Source organism: Notechis scutatus, chromosome 1 (assembly GCF_049901735.1).
Source record: "Notechis scutatus isolate UNSWTSFEM ecotype Mainland chromosome 1, rNotScu1.2, whole genome shotgun sequence".
Classification (NCBI taxonomy): domain Eukaryota; kingdom Metazoa; phylum Chordata; class Lepidosauria; order Squamata; family Elapidae; genus Notechis; species Notechis scutatus.
The window spans coordinates 42,589,187-42,608,974 of NC_142009.1; the positions used below are offsets into that span (position 1 = coordinate 42,589,187).

Genomic DNA, 19,788 nt, shown 5'->3' on the forward strand with positions numbered 1-19,788 from the left:
TTTATTATAGTCATTGTAAGTTTTATTAAGCTCACCATTTATTTCATAATCAACTCCCAATTGGTTTAAGAAAATAGGGTTGTGTGGCTGAACCTCTAATGAAAAGCATGCATGTGTCTGCTATAAAACAGTCATACTGAAAGACTGATTGAGTCCCCCTTACATATTAGCATAACGAGTTATATTTTTCTTTTTTCATAAATTTTATTTTTATTATAAGATAAAAATACAGAAAAAAGTTAGATTTTAAAAAGTGCAAAGAGAGGGAAAAAGTGGTAACTTCCAACTTTTTTCATCGCAGTAATATACATACATACACAGACACGTGCACGTACACACACACACACACACACATATACAAAAAACTACCCTTTTGCTTTACTTTTCATAATATTTCAAACCATTTCTATGATAACAAAATCATTCTAATCATGTAAAGTTTCATTTATTTCAAATTCAAGCAAAAAGTTCAGAAGCAGTTTCCAAATAGAAACAAAAATAAATTTTCATTTTAATTAAAACAGCTTCCCCGTCTCTGATAATGCCATCACCTTTACCGTGTAGTCTTCCATTGTGAACACTAGCATATCTTTTTATGAGTCCTTTTGCTAATGGCTAATAAAAATGGATACATCCAGAATACAACTGCACACCTCCCACAAATAAGTTTTTTTCTGAAATTTTACAGGATTTTGGTGCACTTAAGATCCTAGTGATACTCTTTTTATACTGCCTTTATTATTTTTTTAAAATAATTTTAGGCATTGAACATACGTAATAGTGCTTCCTTCTATTTTCCTCACAAATATAACCCTGTTAGGTGGGATGGGTTGAGAAAGAAGAGACTGACCCAAGGTCACTTAGCTGGCTAATCTTCTATAATAATAATGTTTTAAAAATTACAAAGTTTTGTTTTTAAATAAAATAAAATTTTAAAATAAAATATTTTAAAATAAAATGTTTTAAATTTGGAGTTATGCAGGGGGTGTTCTGGATTTCTTCTATACTTTTAGCACTTCAAAAGTGCTTAAAATTGAAAGTAAAATATTATCTAAACAGTTATATAGCCCCAATGTTTTTTAAAAAATTTAACTTTGGAAGGTTTTGGCATTGAATTTTGCTGATTACAAGATGAAAGGCTACTCAGATATATAGCTAACCCATTTATCTTCTTGTTTTTATACCGTATGTCATTTTAATAGCAGCTTAAAATTTCATAATAGCACTTTGCAACTTTTATTCCTATGAAATGATAGAATCCTATTTTAGACAATACGTAGCATGTTCCTGAGATTTAATTATCCCTTTTTTCCTTTTAGATGATAATGTAAATTGGTATTCTAGTAGTGAAGAAGAAGAAGGAAGCAGTGTTAAATCCATACTGAAGACCTTAAAAAAACAAAGTGAAACGTTTCGAAATCAGCAGTCAACAGATCAGCAACTGCGTGTTACGCCAGTTGACCCGAGACTTGCTAAGGAACGTGGTTCAGGAAACCAGGCTGTTGATCCAAGACTCAGATCAGCTTCTAGATCAAATGCTAGGAAATCATCGGAATCAGGAGTTGTGGACCCAAGGCTTGCACGAGATCCAAGAACTTTAAAGGGTAATGAAAGCAGTCATGGAAGCTCCTCTACTGGTGGAGCAAAACTGGATGCGCATTATTCAAACCCTGTTGTCAAGAACATGCAAAAAGGATTGGATGAAGATGATGAAGATGGTGAAAGAGAGTTAAGAGACAGAGCTTTTCTCATACCATTGGAACCTCTTCCTGGAGTAACATTACGAGATCCAAGATCTCAGCTTAGACAGTTCAGCCATATTAAAATGGACATTGTTCTAAGCAAACCCAATTTTGCTAAGCATATCGTATGGGCTCCTGAAGATTTACTCCCAGTACCTTTGCCAAAACCAGATCCAGTATCTTCAATCAATTTACCCCTTCCTCCACTTATAGCTGACCAGCGATTTAATCAATTAAGGAATAACAAAAATGATTCTATCCTAAGTACGGTTCCATCTGATCCACGCCTAGCAGCAAAAGCAAAAAATAATATAAATTTAGCAAACAGGAGTGGATCTTTGGAGCACTCTACAGATTTGCATTCTGGTAATACAAATAAACTAGGAGATCCTCGCTTACAAAAAATCACTGACCCCAGGCTGCATAGACTGTCCAGTACAGACTCCCATCATGGAACGGTGAAGGATCTTTTGCCTTCAAAAACTGATCCTAGGTTGGCCAGATCCAACTCTAGTACATCACAGTCCTCAGAAGCTGCAACCTTCCAGTCTGACTCAGATACATTGCCTCCATATGCACCTAAGTTGTCATCTGCAAGCTCCAAACTAGGCACCTCTAGTTCAATAATAAGTGGCATTAGTTTGTATGATCCAAGAAATCATACTTCATTGGATTCTTCTCCAGTTAATTCAGGAGAGAATGGAGAAAACCAGAAAAAGGGTATTTTGAAAAACACTGGTCAGAATGAAGTAGCCACCTCAGAAGAACAGTTGCCTCAAAAAGCATCCCTGCATGTAGAAAAGCATGTGGAAGCATTTGGGGAAACCAATTCAGAGAAAGTAGCTAATCTCAATAAATCTCAGGCTAAACACTCCAATTCTGCTCCAGCGGTGCACAACCTTCCTATCCAAGCTTTATCAGGGTTAATCAGACCACAATACAGTGATCAGAGGCAAGTAAGGCAGCCTGGGCAGATCACTCCAGCACTAGAAAATGATCCAAATGGGGAATCGGATGACAAATCGCTGAAAGATGTTTTCAAGACTTTTGACCCAACTGCTTCACCTTTTTGTTAGCTAATTAAGATTTTTTTACCATTGTGAATAATGCCGGTTTCCGCAGTTTTGTAACTGGGTTTACCTCTATGCTTTATTTATTTTTAAATTATAACCAGAAATACTTTGGGGCTGCTATTTTCAGAACCACATGCAGTAATACAGTATACTATAGTGTTTGCCAATTTGGTATTTTCTATATAAGTTTCCCATTTCAGGGATATGAATCATTGATCCGTTTAAATAAAAGTGTATATCATGTTAGGTCCAATAGAAGCACTTTCATTGTAAATCATCATTAAGGGATTCAATTTAAAGACTTGTATATGTGTAATGTGTCTTTTCAAAATCAGCATTTTATGTTTGCCACTTTTGTATGATTGTACAGTTTCAAGCAATATAATGTACATTACTATGAGAAACATTATTTAAAATGATAATTATCTAATCTTCTTAAGCCCAACTTGCTAAGCATTTGACACAGGGCAACATTTTTTACTCATGAAACTGATATTCTTAGCCTAAAAGATACTGTATTACATACTGAGGAGCGGAATAAACTTTTTAAAGTATTTTATTCTATGCTGTATATATGCAAAGGACATAACTAAGACATTATTGTTAAAATAGAAAACATCTAGTTCTATAAAATGTATTTACTTTTTCATGTATACCCTATTCTCTATTGTGTTATGTCACATTGTGGTGTTCATGTATTCAATGTATTTTTGTATTCAGCTACTTAATTTGTATTGCTTTTTTGTATTGATGTAATGACAGTAACATGTATTCATGTGTCTGGCATTTTTAACAAATTAAAAGAGTGAAATCTCTGACTTTCCACAGACTCATGGTTTCCTTAGATCTGTGACTTCATGAACAGAAAATTTCATGAATTTCTGCTGTAATTCTGATTTCTTACGTTGTCAACCACCTCTGGTGAAGACTGTTTCAAATAACCTCTTGGCCAAAATATTACAGCTGAATTTTTATCTTGCAAAAATCAAAAGCTTCACTTTTGCAAGTCATCAGTGAGCAGCATAAATTGGGGCAAATGATTGAGGAGAAAAAAGTTCTCTAAGCAAACTAAATAAATTGTGTAAGGGAGGTGAGGGGGTTGACCTCCAAATGCTAAGCATTGAGGTGCAAGCATTAAACTTATGAGGAAATGGGAATTCTGTGTTCTTATCTTTCTCTCAAGGTTAGCACCCTTTCCCCCAACATCAAAATTCTTAAAGGTTAAAACAAGCTGATGTTTATATTAATTTAGCATTCATATATCGGCATCAAGGCTTATAAAAATAGGTACTTGTCAGATCCATCTGAGGCATACGAAACTAGCTGTCCATTCCAAACAGATGAACGGCCTTTCCATAAGTTCTCTTACATTTTTGTGAGTCAATTATTTTATAATTGATTTCTCAGGTATGACATGCCACATGGAAAGTAGCCTGACATGCTAATTTCATTCCCAAATCAAAATGTTTGAAACTAAGCAAACTAAGTTTGATTAGTACAGGGAAATAGGCTAGACTGCGAATTCAACAAACATCCTGGAAAGAATGCAAATGAGAAATGTTCAAAGATGATGAAATGTAAGAAAACAAAATGGATATCAGAAAAAAACCTGGAAATTGAGAAGAGAAAAAAAATCTTAAAAAGAACTTAATAGTTTCAGAGAGCTGATAGAAGAGACAAGCAACATTACAACAAATATAAAACAAGATGGAAACAGACATGGAAAAAAGACATAGTTAACAGGTTATGGTAAGGTATGTTAAAGGTAGGAGATGCATGGTGACTCAATGGTTAAAGATGCTGAGCTTGTCAGCTGGCTGACAGCCCAGGTTTGAGATCCAAGTGCTGTTTGATAGCATGAGATTCTGTTAATTGCCTCAGTTCCTGCCCACTTAGCAGTTCGAAAGAATGCAAATGCAAGTAGATGAACAAGCACTGCTGGTGGGAAAGTAACAGCGTTCTGTGCATCTTGGCATATTCATGCTGGCCACATGACTATGGAAATGTCTTTGGACAACTCTGGCTTCCTAGACTAAAGAACAGAGATAGCGCTGCCCCCTAGAGTTGGAAACAACTGGACAGGGAAAACCTTTACCTTATGACATCAACATCTAAGATACCTTACAAGATATTCCCAATTTACGGTGGATATAAAAAAAACTACACAGCCCTGTTAAAAATGCCAGGTTTGTACAACATTAAAAAAATCAGACCAATATAATAAACCACTTCAGAATTTTTTCCCACCTTTAATATCACATAAACTGTCCACTTTAATTGAAAAATAAACAAATATTTTAGGGGGAAGAATAAATTTATTTTATATTAGCATTCAGTCTTTAGGGATAGGACCCTATCTGTACAGCACATGTTGCCTTGGGTATCTGCCAAGATTTTGAAGTGATAGATAGCTAATGCTTTAAGAATTAATCATCAGTAAAGAAACATGCAGTCAAGAAATATGTCACAAAGTGTTACATGTGGTGCCACCATGAAGGCCTTGGAGAAGATACTCAGATGCTGTGATGTGTCTATACCTACCAAAATCAAGAGCATGCAAGCAATAATATTCCCTGTGACATTCTATGTAAGCGAAAACTAATACAGACAAAAATAAATGTTCCTATGGGAAAGCAGAAAACATTACATCTAGAAGCTCATTTCTTCAAGTACAATCCTCTTTTAGCAGTTTGTCCAAATCATGTGAAGTAGGGTCCAACAGAAAGAATACAAGTAGCTCAGGCTTGAATTGTGGAGTCTTTGGTGCTCTCTTAGCTCCATTGTTTGCTTGCAGATGTTTCATTACCCAACTTGGTAACAATATCAGAGAGCACCAAGGACTCCTGAGATCATAGGACTTGGCAGTCAATAAATCTGGAGGGCAATCAGTGGGGTGAAACCGTCTTAGATAACATGTTTCCTTATTCATCCTAACTCCCTATTTTAATGCTAATTTTCCTAATTGTGCTTAAGCTTTATCCTTTCAATAGTTTCATCATACTGGCAGACCTCACTTAGTGACCAATATTGGGTTCAACAGCTCCATTGTTAAGCATGGGAAATCATGTGACTGTGCTTTCCTTTTTCCCACTCCTCCACTTTCTGGACTGCTCATCCCAGCAAGAAGGAAATGTTTCTAGTTACATTGATTGGAAAGAAAGGGATTATAAGAGAGTAAGAAGATACACAATGGGCATACACATTGAAAGGAAATATGTATTCCTGATGGTGTACCAGCTTATTCTCTTGTATTCCCTATTGCTCCAATCTACCAGGGAGAGAAAAGAAAAGAAAAACAACAGGTCAGGACAGAGAGCAACATATAGTGGCTATAATAGTAATCGTGACTGGGGGACATTGCAAAAGTTATAAATGTGGGCATTGGTTGTAAAGTCATTTTTCCAACATCGTTATAATTTTGAACGATTGTTGAATGAAGCAGTTGCTAAGTGAGGACTACCTGTATTTAGAGGGACTGGACTATTTACTGCTATTATAATAAAGTTCCAAGATCACAGAGGTGAAAGTGGGCTGGGCCACAGTCCTGTTTTGCAGAGTCCCAGTTTCTCTTTCTCTGAATTCAAACTTTCCTTGGCCCCATATCAATGAAGACTCTTCCTCCATTGGCTGCAAAATGCACCTGTATTTGATTCTTTTGTATCAGGGGACGGGTGTTGCAAACCCTGAAGGAGGGGAAATCAGAAAAATGTTAGAGTTTTAACATTAAAACGGTTCATGGCAAAATGTGTTAAGAGTTATACAATCCTTTTAAAAAACTTCCCATTAAAAGTATTTTGATGGGGACACAAAAAGGAATTGAGAACATCGATCAAAATTCAAGAATACCTACAAGGGATATTTTGAGCACTGCAACAATATTGTGGGAAGGGGAGAAGTTAACTCATTGTCTTCTACCTCTAAGGTCCTCCTCCAGTTCCAAACCTATTCGTAATTCCTTCTGAAGAATTCTTATTATCTGCTTATTTAATGTATAGTCTGTATGTCCTCCAAAGACACAAGATGGCATACATAGCTCTTCTTCCTCCTTTGAACTGATACCAAAGCATGTGAGCGAGTTAGGCTGAGAGACTATGGCAGTGTTCATTTGACAAACTTACCCCATAGTTACTATGTGTAACTACTCAATACAGGTAGCTGTAACTTAGCACAAACTGGAGTACATTATTTACAGTGCAATGGACCCACAGTTATAGGAAATAGCATATGTAATATGATTTATATTAAAAATGGAGCCCAAACATATACTGGAACATTTATAGCACTTTTGCCATATTGTGCTAACCCCAACTCTGAATAGAAATGGAGCAGACACAGATAAAATCCTGTCAGATTGGAGGTTAAATATTTAAATTAGCTTTATCCAATCTGGCACTTTCCAAATATATTTCCCACTAGCTGAGAAATTCTGATAATTGCAATTATCAGAATGAAGGGGTACTGCCAAGTAGGGAAGATTTTTGGACTTTCAAGTTCACATTGAGATTTGCTACATCATACATTCTGAAGAGTAGCACATTTTACTCACTTTGACACAAGCTGCTTCTGCTGCCATAAACATTTGAAGAACTCCCTGGAAGAGATTTTGAGCATTGCTTACAAGGTGTTCCACAGATGACCTACTGCTACCTGTTGATGCAATTACCCTTGGAAGTAATGAGATAAAACATTATGTAACACCTAGAGGACAAAAAAGTGTAACAAGAAAATTGGATTCAGTTACAGGAATCTTGACAGCTAAATACTTTCACTTCTAAACACGTATCTTTGAGATTGTTAGAGCAAACTTTATTTTTTTAGTAATAAACCTTTGTTGAATAGAAGAATCAGCTAACTTCTTCCAAATAATAGAAAACTTTGCAGATGTTTTGAAGTTCCCAAACCTCCTTTTCCCAGGTAACAAGAAGATCACAACATAAGTATTGTAGTTATTTAGCATTAACAACAAGTAAAACATTCTAATGAGGATTGAGCATGCTCAGCTATGCTCATCTGATTGGGGGTGTTATTTTATTTGGTACAAATAAAAGAAAAGTTATTTTATTTGGTACAAATAAGCTGACTTATTAGAAACTTTCTTCAGGTTTCACAATGGATTATTTTATTGAAGAGTTCACTTTTTATGAGATGAATTTAAATTTGATGATGAATTGGAAACTGAAATCAAGGGGATCTATGTTAAATTATTTCTAATTTAAGTCTCATTAATTTCAGTTTAGCTATTCTAAGTGTCACTTATAAATATAATTACATTAATTTGAAACCAAATTTAGTTGAACTAAAATGCTACTTACAGGTAGTCCTTGATTTACAACCACAATTGGGACTGAAATTTCTGTCAATAATCAATGTTCCACACTTTGGAACATGGTTTGGAAGGTAAAACACATTATTTGTCTGCATCCCTCAGCAACTTCAATTCCAGCACGCCCCATTGTTAACCAAATTCCACCAGTCATTAGCTGAGGCCCCACCCATGTCAAGCTATTTCAAGCTTGGGTCTATCGCAGTTCTGAGCCTCCGTGAGGTCCGGGACCACCTCTCATTCAACTCTTCCTTATCTGTCTCCCCAACCCAGATCTGCCCTTTTGGCCACCTTGCATCCTGCCTTGTGGCAAGCAGCCTTAGAACCACGCAGCTGGGGCATCTTCGTGCACTGCAGTTCTAAGGCTTCGAGAAGATGCTCCTGAGCTGCAGTGCAACATGAAGCCCCAGGCACTCTAGGAAGCTCCAGCATCACAATGTGAAACTGCAGCCCAGCAGCATGGTACAATGTCACAGACAAGGAGTGCAACATGAAGCCACAACCTTCCCAGGAAGCTCCAGTTATCCCAGGAAGCCCCAGCAGCGCAGCACGAAGCTGCAGCCCAGCAATTCAGCACAAAACTCCTGCCACTTCAGCCCAGCCACCTTTTCTGCCCTGCACTCTGTCACTCCAGCTGAGCTTCTGCCAGGACTCATGAGGAAACTGTTGTCTACAATCTGGGGGGGGAAAGCCCCGCAAGAAATACCTCACAAAGGGCCAGGCTGGGCATGCTTGGTCAGCAGCAGAGCAAGAAGACTGTAAAGATTAGCTAGAGAGGCAGGGACTGCTGAGTACAGGGGGCCAAAAGGGCATAGATGGAGCAGACAGGCAGGTGAGAGGAGTTGAAACGTCCCTGCAGTTCTAAGTGTGAGAAAGCTGCCAAGCACCTGCATTTCAATCACAATTGCTGGGTTGCTGCAATGGCTGTAAACTTCAGGGACTGGCAATAAATCCCTTCATTTAGCATCACTGTAAATTCATGTGGTCCCCGAATAAATGGTTGTAAGTTGAGAACTATCTGTAAATTAATGAGCCAAATCAGATATTTCATTCGAATTACTTTAAGTTCAGTGAAAATTAAGTGCAACTAACCGTCTGGAGCAAGGTAATCCAAAGATGTTTTCCGGCTGCCTTTAAAAAGTCAGCCCTTATTTAATTTCATTGACACAAATAAAAAAATAGAGATTGGTGGCACAGGTCTCCAACACCACTTCTCTCTGCACCATTCAATGCCTTCCACATTCTTGGATTACAACACACATATTCTCCTACGTTGCTCTGAGCTGCTGAAGGTCATTCTGAATTATAGGTCATACTACAGAAAGGGCAGTACCTTGGCACCAGAAGAAGAAAAATACGGATATAATTTGTTTTTTTCGGGGGGGAAATTATTTCAAAAATCTAGTTACCGCGTAATGATGCTAAGTTGATAGTTAATTGTTTTGGTTTTCTCCAAGGCACACAGTAGTTCAGCTGCACGTCTTTCATCTATGCAATCCTTTGTAATTCTGCCAGCAAATTTCACCAATGCTTCCCCTCCAGCAATAACTCGGATAGCAGTGGCAATGACTTCCTCTTTGGTCTAAACAAAAACCAATTATAAAAAAGAAGAGTGAATGAACATTATCTCTCTATTAATACATTTCTAGCCTTCATCTGAACTCATGTCTATGGCCTGAAGCTAGTTTATGCAACTGATATAGTCCAACAGTACCTCTCTGATCATAGGGCCAAGATAATGCATTTCCCTGATATTAAAAAAAAAACCAGTAACTTCCTGCACCTAGAAAGATAGGAGACCAACAAGAATAAGCTGAACTGCTCGTGATATGAAAGGCAACAGATTGCATCAGATCACATAGCTATTATACAAAAACTCAGCCTGAAAAGTCCACTATATAGGGTTCTTGATGTGGGGAAAATAGGAAAAGGAAGCATATGTATGTTGTCTCGTGTTGTACAAAAAAAGTAAGACATAGACAAATGAGTGGCCTGTCTTTGTAAAGAATGAGCTGAGAAGGTAATGAATGATAACAAGAAAAAGTTTCTTCGGATATCTTCAAAATTAATGCCTTAGTATTTCAGTTACTCAATGAAGACATCAAAATGTTAACAGATAAAATAGAAACAATGGAATTGTTCAGTTCCTATTCAGGCTATTAGAAGGTAAAACTGACAGAAAATATGATGAGCGTAAAGCTGAGGCAACATGACTAGTGATTTCACCTCTCCCCCATCACCTGAGAAATAAATCAAATTAAAGATAAATGATAAGTCCTAACATATTAAAAATAGTAACAGCGATAGGCTAGAAGTGTTTCTTATAGTGGTCCACAGTGTTTCTTCAAATATCTCAGAGGTCCACAAAATCAAAATTAGTTGCCAGATTGTGAAGATATTCACAAATATTTTAAATATTTTAAAAATAAAATAAAAATATGAGTCATTGTGAGTTTAATTTGTTAGAAAATATATGCTTTTTCATGAAAAATATGATTATGTCAATATCTAATGAGTTTAATATACAGTAGTTATGTATGATTCAATAAATAGGTTTTCTACAAATGCATCAATTCTAATTTTAATATAGTAAATATCAATGACTATAATTCATAAAAACAAATGCTCTTTTGGGATCCTTCATAATTTTTAAAAGTGGGAAGGGGCTCAGAGATTTAAAAAAATTAAGAAACCCTGAGATAAATAAAGCTCAATTGGAAAAGCACGCAATACACACAATGTTTTTGGCAGACTACAGGATGGTGCTGGTACATCATATTTAGTGATCATGGAAAAGAAACAGCCCAGAAGAAATTAATAAAGTGCAAGTAAATATTGAACTCAATCTGACATTGCAGAAAATACCTTATCTGAACACAAAAACGAATAATAGAGAAAGTTTTTAACACTTCTTTTGAAAAAAGAAATAAAAAGTTTAACCTAGACTTTTGGCTAGATTTTATCTACTTCTACTAAAATAACCTGATTCCTGACATTATATCACCTATTTTTTCCCTGGATTGTCTACCCAACTTCTTGGGGCAATTCCAACTATTTCTCAGAGTTGTTGGGGAGCTGCTATACCCATCTTCTTATTTCATATCCCTTGACTTCTGCTTTGTTTTCTGAAAGAACCCCGGATCTCTACCTCTGCAAAGAGGAAAGATTTGAGGGAATCTAATTCTTTATGAAAATCACATCTGCTAGAGTAATAGATTTTATTAAAATAGAATAGAATGCTTTATTGGCCAAGTGTGATTGAACACACAAGGAATTTGTCTTTGGTGTGTATGCTCTCAGTGTACAATAAAGGGAAAAATACATTCATCAAGAATCATAAGATACAACACTTAGTGATAGTCATAGGTTACTAATAAACAATCAAATCATACTAGGAAACAAAACAATATAAATTGCAAAGATGCAAGCAACACAGTTATAGTCATAAGTGGGAAGAGATAGGTACTAGGAAGGATGAGAGGAATAATAGTAATACAGTCTTAGTAAATAAGTTGACAATGTTGTGGGAATTAGTTGTTTAGCAGAGTGGTGGTATTCGGCGGAAAAACTGTCCTTGTGTTTAGTTGTGCTGGTGTGCAGTGCCCTATAGTATTGTTTTGTGGGTAGAAGTTGAAACAATTTGTGTCCAGGATGTGAGGGGTCTGTAAATATTTTCAGAGCCCTCTTTTTGACTCATGCAGTATACAGGTCCACAATGGAGGCAGGTTGGTAGCCATTGTTTTTTCTGCAGATCTAATTATCTGTTGAAGTCTGTGTCTGTCCTGTTTGATTGCAGAGCCAAACCAGAACATTATAGAGGTATAAGATTTCATGAACTATAGCTCACTTCACAAAGATAATTAAAGATGTAGTTGCTCACAAAACCTATATTCTAAATAAAACTTTTCTACAAAATTTGTTACATTTTGGCTACCCTAAACTAATATGGCTCTCCTATGATTATTTCATTTGTATTGATGCTAACGACAATGTCTGAGAGAAAATACTGATTCTCAGATAGTATAAACTATGAGGGGTTACCAGGTAGGTTTTGAGGGTGATAGTGGAGATAAGAGCTTGCCTGTTTGCTACAATCATTCTACTGGGAGGACAGACAGAACAGTTGACTGCTATAAACTTCAGATAACTTAACTTTAACAACACAGCTGACAAGTACGTTATTATATTGTGAATAGAAAAGCAGGCAAGTAAGACTGAATAGCAGTAAATGGGATAGCTAGTTTACAGATGGTTTCCAAACATGCTAATCAAGTTGCCAAACTGGAGTGTAGTTTCCAGTGGCATGCCACAAGGTTTACTTCATGGCTCTAAATCAGTGTTTCTCAACCTTAAGGCATTGTAAAGCTGTACTAATACTAAGAACATAGAAAAACAGAGTAGGAAGGGACCTTAGAGGTTATCTAGTCCAACCCCCTGCTTGAGCAGGAGATACCATTTTAGACAAATGGCTGGGGGAGGGGATTTTAACTCCCAGAGTTCACCAGCCAGCAAAGCAAAGCTTACAACTGCTCTACATTCAAAAGATTAATGATTTTGATGAAATGGTGTCAACTCTTGTCATATGTACTAATGATCCAAGCATTCCCTTCATTGGATGGCTCTGAGCCAGCCACTTTCAGCCCAACCTATTTCCTATTTTGGGTTGAAAGCAGCTGGCTCAGAGCCATTCAATGAGTTCCATGCCTGATAGTAGACATGAATCTGAAACTTTAGCCACAATCTACAATGCTTCAACCCTATGTCTTCAGAGTTCTGTGTTCTAGCAGGATAGCATCTACTCTCTCACAAACATTTTGCTTTATTTACAAAAAAAAGTAAAGACATCTTCAGGTTCAGCTTGACTTCTGCTGATTACCTGGACACACCCATGCTGTTTTGTAATTCATATGAAGGTGGTCTGACATGACTTTTTTCCAGGAATATTTGTTTTAATTTCTACTTTAACCTACTGCTTTGGAATTCCCTGCTGATCTTCATTTATATCTGAACAAGGCATGTCCAGTTTGCAAGTTGTTCTGAAACAAAAATACATTTTGTTCTGAAACAAAAATGAAATCTGTTAGATCTGAAGTGGATCGGTTCGAAGGAGACACGAGACCATTCTAGTGAGTTCAGCTCTTTATTTAGAATAGGAACAGTGTGAAGAATACAAGCCGCGGCAGCCCTTCATATAGGGCTGGCTCGCGGCTCGGCGGCCAATGGCAGCGCTTTGAATCTCCCGCGATCGGCACAGCCAATCGTGGTAGATTCTTAGCGCTCAATCACGGCCGGGCTTCGACCAATCAGGTCGCTGTCCGTCTGGACCAATCAGTTTGCGAGGGTTTGGAATATAATACAGCACACCCCTCCCCTCTTGGTTTCATCTGTCGGTGCGTCGTGATGTAGTCGCGCAGGTAGGCAGGGCTTCGTACCTGTCTAGTTGACCTGCGCGGCTCAGTTCTTGTTTGGTTGTCGACCGGTTCGGAGGCCTTCTCTGTCGCTCCGGTTCCCAGGGATGGAACCGCCTGGAAGGTCGGGCTGGGCCTTTCTTGGTAGCTCCCTCCCGGTCTACCCGGGCTGGTTGAGCTGCCGTCTCTGTTGTTCCCGCCGGATTTTTCCGGGCTGGTTGAACTGGCCTGGCTGCTCCTTCCCGGTGACGATTCCAGGGTTTCCTGTTCTGTTGGTTCGGCGTTTACTGGTGAGTAGGACCGGTTTATTTGCGGGTTATTTGTTCTGGGTGGGGGTTGTTCAGCTTGCGCTAGGGGGGTCCCTCTTTCTTTAACGCTTGCCGTTTCCCCCCCTTCTAGTTTCTTGCTTGGGTGTATGGTTGTTGACTATTCTGGACCTCAGTTGGTTAATGTGCCGTTTCCTGTTTTTCCCATCGCTTGTTTCTAGTCGGTATGATACGGGGCCGGTTATTTGGGTGATTGTTGCTGGTATCCAGAGTGGTGCCCCTGACAGGTTTTTTGCGTATACGGCATCACCTATGTTGAATTTTCTGTGTTTGCTGGAGGAGCTTGGGGGTTTGTCAGGGGTGTATGTGGGGTGCATTCTATCTAGTGTTGATCGTAGTTTTCTGCCCATCATTAGTTCTGCCGGGCTTCTATTTGTGGTTGCGCTAGGTGTAATATGTTGGATGAGGAGCATTTTATTGATTTTATCTTGTATGTTGGTTGTTTCTATTTTCTGTATGGCTTTTTGTGTATTGGACCATGCGTTCCGTCCGTCCGTTCGCGCGGATTGCCGGCGCGGTTAATCATGGCGTATGCCCTGGCCTGCCAGAAATTGTTCAAACGCTAGTGCGGTGAACTGGGGCCCGTTGTCCGACACTATTATATCTGGCAGGCCGTGTGTGGCAAAGAGTTTGCCCAGTTTCCTTATTACCGCCTCCGTTGTGGTTGATTTCATGGTGCTTACCTCCAGCCAGTTGGAGTAAGCATCTACTGTGATGAGGTACATGTGTCCCTTGGTTGGTCCCACGAAATCTATGTGAATCCGAGACCACGGTCCTCTTGGTGTTTCCCACTCATGTATTGGGGCGGCGGGAGGACTGGGTCTGGATTCTTGGCATTGTTTGCATTTGGCTACCCAGGTTTCGATCTGTTTGTCCATGCCTGGCCACCATGCATAGCTTCTGGCCAGGCTTTTCATCTTAACCATCCCTGGGTGCCCCTCATGCAGCATCCCCAATACCCTTTCTTGCAATGTTTCCGGAATTACCACTCTGTCCCCACAAAGTATACAGCCCTTCTCGGTAAAGAGTTCAGTTTGTCTGTTTCTGAAGGGTCTGAATCGTTCTTCCTTGTCCCCTTCCAGCCATCCTTTTCCAACCCAGCTTAGGACTCGCGCCAGCCGCTTGTCTTTATTTGTTTCTCTGGCAATGTCTGGCGCGGTCACTAGTGGGTTAGGTATTGTCTCTATTTGAAGTACCTTTGTCGTGGGTGCTGGGTCGTCTTCTAGGTCGGGCAGGGGTGAGCAGCTCAGGGCGTCTGCGTGGGCGATGTCCTTTCCGGGTCGGTGAACCAGCTGGTAATTGTATGCTGACAGGAATTCAGACCACCTTGTCATTCTTGGTGATAGAATGTTCGGTGTGGCCTTATTTCCTGCCAGGATCCCTAGCAGCGACTTGTGGTCCGTGATGATTGTAAAAGTCCTACTGTAAAGGTATTCATGGAATTTCTTGACGCCTACGACGACTGCTAGGGCCTCTTTGTCGAGCTGGCTGTAGTTCTGCTCCGGCTTTGAAAGTGTCCTTGATGAGAAGGCTTCCCTCCCGTCTGGTAGCTGGTGGCTGAGGATGGCGCCCGATCCCAAAAGGCGATGCATCGCACGTTACCGTTAATGGCAGGGTCTCGCTGTACTGGATTAGTACCGTGTCAGATGTTAGCAGGTTCTTTGTGTTGTTGAAGCGCTCTCCTCCTGTGCTCCCCAGGTCCAGGTGGCTGTTTTATCTAACAGCCTATGCAAACGGTTCCGCCACGGTCGCCTTTTGAGGTAGGAAGACATTGTAAAACTTTAACAGTCCCAAGAAAGCCTGCAGTTCCGTTTTGTTTTTGGGTCGTGATGCTTCCCTTATGGCTCTCAGTTTCTTTCTGTGGGTGGATCCCTTGTTTGTCTAGGAGGTACCCTAGGAACTCGACCCTCTCAGCCCGTAGCTGGCACTTCCCTTTCTTGACTTTGAGTCCCGAGTCTCTGAATTTCTTCAGTACCTCCCTCAACCGGGCTTCTAGTTGCTTTTCGTTTTCACGGCCACCAAGGCGTCGTCAAAGTAGGGCACCACCCCTCTATGCCCTGGAGGAGTCTTTCCATGAGGCTTTGGAAGACCCCGGGTGCCACGCTGACTCGAACTGGAGCCGGTTGCAATGGAAAGCCCCCGGTGCGTTACGATGGTCTGGGCTTCGGCGGTTGCAGCATCGACCGGCAGTTGCTGGTAGGCTTGTGCCAGGTCGAGTTTTGCAAGGTCCGGCCTCCCCAGCGGCGCAGAAGGTGCTGCACTACTGGAACGGGGTATGCGCTTTGCTGGAGCGCGTGGTTTAGGGTGGCCTTATAGTCCCCACAAATTCTCACGGACCCATCTGGCTTGATGGGGGTGACTATGGGGGTCTCCACCTGGCATGATCGATTGGCTCCAGTACCCCTTGCGCGATGAGCTTATCTAGCTGCTCATCGATCTTGGGCTTGAGTGCAAATGGCACTCGTCTGGGCTTCAGGCGGATTGGTGCGATGCTCGGGTCTATATTAAAAGAGATAGGGGACCCCGGTACTTGCCTAGGCTGTCGTCGAAAACTTCCCGGAAGTCCTCCACGAGTGCCGCTTCCCAGTCCGACTCTGTGGTGCGATGGATTCCGGTTACTTCAATGCCTAGAGTACGAACCACTGCAATCCCAACAGACTCGGCCGATCCCGGTCGGCGATGGTCAGGGTAGCACTTCGGTGTGGTTCTTGAAGGTGACTTTAAAATGGCCTCTGCCAACTACAGGGATGCAGTTTCCCTGGTAGTCTTTGAGGGTTAGTGTTTGGTCTTCTAATTCCTTGCGGCGGATGGAGGGAACCAGGCGCTTGATGGTGTGCCATGAGACCATGGAGAGGAAGGACCGGAGTCCACCTCCATGTTGCATGGCTGGTCATCTATCCCCACCGTCACGTATACCTTTCTGGCGTCGCTTGTGGAGGAATGGCCGCCGCCGACGGTCTGGTGTGTTTCCTCCCTTTGTCTTGCCTCGTTGAGCCGCCTGTTCCGACCCTCTTGGCTCCAGCGGCTCTCCGTCTGGTGGTCTCGGTATCTGGTGGGGGTGTTCTCTTGCTCCGTGGGCTGCCGTCTGTCGCCGCGGGCTGTAGTGTTTTTTATTTCTGCACACCTTGGCGATGTGCCCCCGCTTCTCGCACTGCCAGCAAACGGCATCGAGGAACCGGCAGTCCGAACGGGGGTGATCACCTCCACAGCCGGCGCACTGGAACCTCGACTTATGACCTCGGGGTTCCCGTCACCCTCGTGCTGCTTGCAGGCGGTGGATTTCCTCCTCCTCATCCTCGGTTTCTGAAAAGGAGTCAATGTCGCCGTGGTGCGTGGTTGTGTCCCGGTGGTCGATCTCGGTCGCCTTTCGGGGTTGGTGTCGTCTCGCCAGTCGCTGCTCGTGGCGCGATGCTCGATTGTCGCATCCGAGCCGCTGATTTCTTGGCCGCTTCAGCCGCGGCTACCTCTGTGGCGCGATCGGTGAGGAGATGTCGCCCTTTGCCATGATGCGGCTCTGGAGAATGGGGTCTCGAGAGTCCCAGGATGGCGCGGTCTCGCAGGGCCTCGTCCAAGTCGGCGAACTTCGCACAGGCCACCCAAATCTCGTAGTGCCGCTATGAAGTCGCCAAGCCCCTCGCCCTCGCTGGTCCCGCCTGTAGAAATTGTGCCGCCGGATGAGGATGGGCACGACGGGGCGTAGTGGCTTTCGTAGCAGGGGCTCGAGATCGCCCCACTCCATGGTCTTGGCGTCCTCCCGGCTTGGCCAAGGCTTTGGCCATTTTAAACACTGCCGGTCTGCAGTGTGTGAGGAATACTGGCCCGCTTCTTGTGGCCGTTGGCATCTTTAAGATTGCTACTCTCAAGGAACATCTGGAACCTATCGGTATAGGATTCCCAGTCCTCGGTAGCGGGATTGAAAGGTGCGGGTGGTGAGTTGATGCCGGCCATGCTGCTTGCTGCTGTGTGCCGCCGCCACGTGCTGGGTGGTCTCTTTGTCTCACGATCCCACCCTCGTCGCCAGTGTTAGATCTGAAGTGGATCGGTTCGAAGGAGACGCGAGACCATTCTAGTGAGTTCAGCTCTTTATTTAGAATAGGAACAGTGTGAAGAATACAAGCCGCGGCAGCCCTTCATATAGGGCTGGCTCGCGCTCCCGGCGGCCAATGGCAGCGCTTTGAATCTCCCGCGATCGGCAGGCCAATCGCGGTAGATTCTTAAGGCGCTCCAATCACGGCCGGGGCTTTGACCAATCAGGTCGCTGTCCGTCTGGACCAATCAGTTTGCGAGGGTTTGGAGCATGCTAATACAGCACAAAATCATTATCCCCAATACACACTCTTTCATGCAAAACTGTTAAAGAGGAAATACCATGATTGGCCCTTTCCTTTTTAGAAACTGAGCCATGTATGACACTTGAATTCTCATTTCCTCGATTATTTGTGAAATAAGACAGCCATGGTTCTCCGAGTCTCCCAGTGATGAGGTTGGACTGGATCTCAAACTGCATTCAGAGTGACCAGTCTGGAAATCACTTGGAGGATCTTCCCAATACTGTGGAGATAACAAAACAGTTTATTTATCTCTGAAGCTCCAGGATGTTCATATTCTTTCAAAAAGGTTTATGCTGTGAGGCAACCCACCACCACACAACCCACCAACCTCCAGAAATTATGGTGGCAAGCCTGCAGTTTGGCCATGCTGCCTGAAAACCACTAATGTTATCAGAATTGTGAGGTCCCAAGCAAAGACTCGAAGACATAATGTGTCCACCCAATGCTTCTCCTCCCTAGTTTCATTGCTGCACTCCAGAAAAATAAGTGCAATGGTGGCTGTGCAACTGCTTGATAGGACCTTGGATGATTATCAGGATCCTTATCTGTCAGAATTCAGACCTGGATATGGAACGGAAAGGATATTGGTAGCACTTTGGCTCTCTGGCATGGCCAAGGTGGTGGCTGTATGACCATCCTTGTCTTATTTGACCTCTTAGCAGCTTTCAATATTATCAACCCTGCTGATCCCTTCTGGATCAATTCAGAGGATTGGTGTTGGGTTGTCTCTTTGTCCAGAGTCAATCCCAGTCAGTAGCAATTGGGAAGGGGAGATTCTACCCCAGATCAAACTGTGTGGGGTGCTGCAGGGATCAGGCTCTTGTCTCTCCTATTTAACTTATGAAAACCATATGGGTGATATGAAACCATTGGGTGAAATCATATGCTCCCATGAGCTGAGGCATCATCATTATGCTGATGATACCCACTTATACATCTCTACCCCAGGCAAATTAAGCGATGCTGTGGACATCTTATCCCAGCATCTGGAGACTATGAGGCTCTGGATGGGGAACAACAGGCTTCAACTGAACTCTGTCAAGGGTAGATTTAGTTTTTGAGACCCTCTGGGTCTAGGACTATACATCTTTGGTATTGGTTGGAGTTGCACTGTGTCAAACAGACCCTGTGTACAATCCGGAGACTTCTGCTCGATTAGCAAGTGGTGTTCATAGAGAAGGGGCCTTTGCACAACTTCATGTGCCAGCTGCGCTTGATCCTAGATCAAAGGGCACTACTCATGGTCAGTTATGCCCTGGTCACCTTCTGCTTGGACTAATTCAATGTGCTCTACATGGGGCTGCCTTTGAAAAGTATCAGGAAACTTGGGAACTTCCGGTTTGTCGGCCCAGCGGCGGCAGGGATTCTGAAGCTGCGCGATCCCTGCTGCGCTAGCCGCTTTTGGTGCTCCGATCCGGATGGGTCCGGAGCTAGGCTGCACCCTGCAGGGGCAGCTGAAGATAGGGGGATCCGGAGGGGTTTGGGGTGTTGCAGACCCCCTCCCGGCCGGCAGAACCCCTTTTCCCAAGACAGTGCAGCGGCGGTCCGCAATGGCCGCCACAAAGAAGCTGGCAGCCGGGTAAGA

At 42.2% G+C, this 19,788-nt stretch overlaps 2 protein-coding genes across 9 annotated transcripts in view; one reads left to right on the forward strand and one right to left on the reverse strand.

Annotated features, from left to right (window-relative positions):
- Positions 1 to 3,630, forward strand: part of ZC3H6 (zinc finger CCCH-type containing 6) — a 32,361-nt gene extending 28,731 nt beyond the window's left edge. For all 5 annotated transcript variants that reach the window (XM_026684189.2, XM_026684198.2, XM_087962137.1 and 2 more), the window contains one exon: positions 1,320 to 3,630. In XM_026684189.2, the coding sequence (XP_026539974.1) occupies positions 1,320 to 2,818 (1,499 nt within the window). In that variant the 3' untranslated portion in view covers positions 2,819 to 3,630. The remainder of the gene's footprint in view (positions 1 to 1,319) is intronic.
- Positions 221 to 19,523, reverse strand: LOC113422970 (vinculin-like). 4 transcript variants are annotated; one of them, XR_015749047.1, is made up of 5 exons: positions 18,241 to 19,523; positions 13,015 to 13,197; positions 9,548 to 9,720; positions 7,362 to 7,479; positions 5,111 to 6,498 (listed from the first exon to the last, which is right to left on the reverse strand). XR_015749047.1 is itself a non-coding variant. In XM_087962169.1 (4 exons), the coding sequence occupies exons 1-4, from the start codon at positions 18,295 to 18,297 to the stop codon at positions 4,413 to 4,415; spliced, it is 360 nt and encodes a 119-aa protein (XP_087818295.1). In that variant the 5' UTR covers positions 18,298 to 19,523; the 3' UTR covers positions 221 to 4,412. The 4 variants fall into 4 exon arrangements, 2 of the variants coding, with proteins under 2 accessions (XP_087818295.1, XP_026539954.2); XR_015749046.1 differs by having other exon boundaries at positions 13,015 to 13,174; positions 18,241 to 19,522; XM_087962169.1 differs by lacking the exons at positions 5,111 to 6,498; positions 13,015 to 13,197 and adding an exon at positions 221 to 4,424.
- Between the last annotated feature and the right edge of the window lie 265 nt (positions 19,524 to 19,788).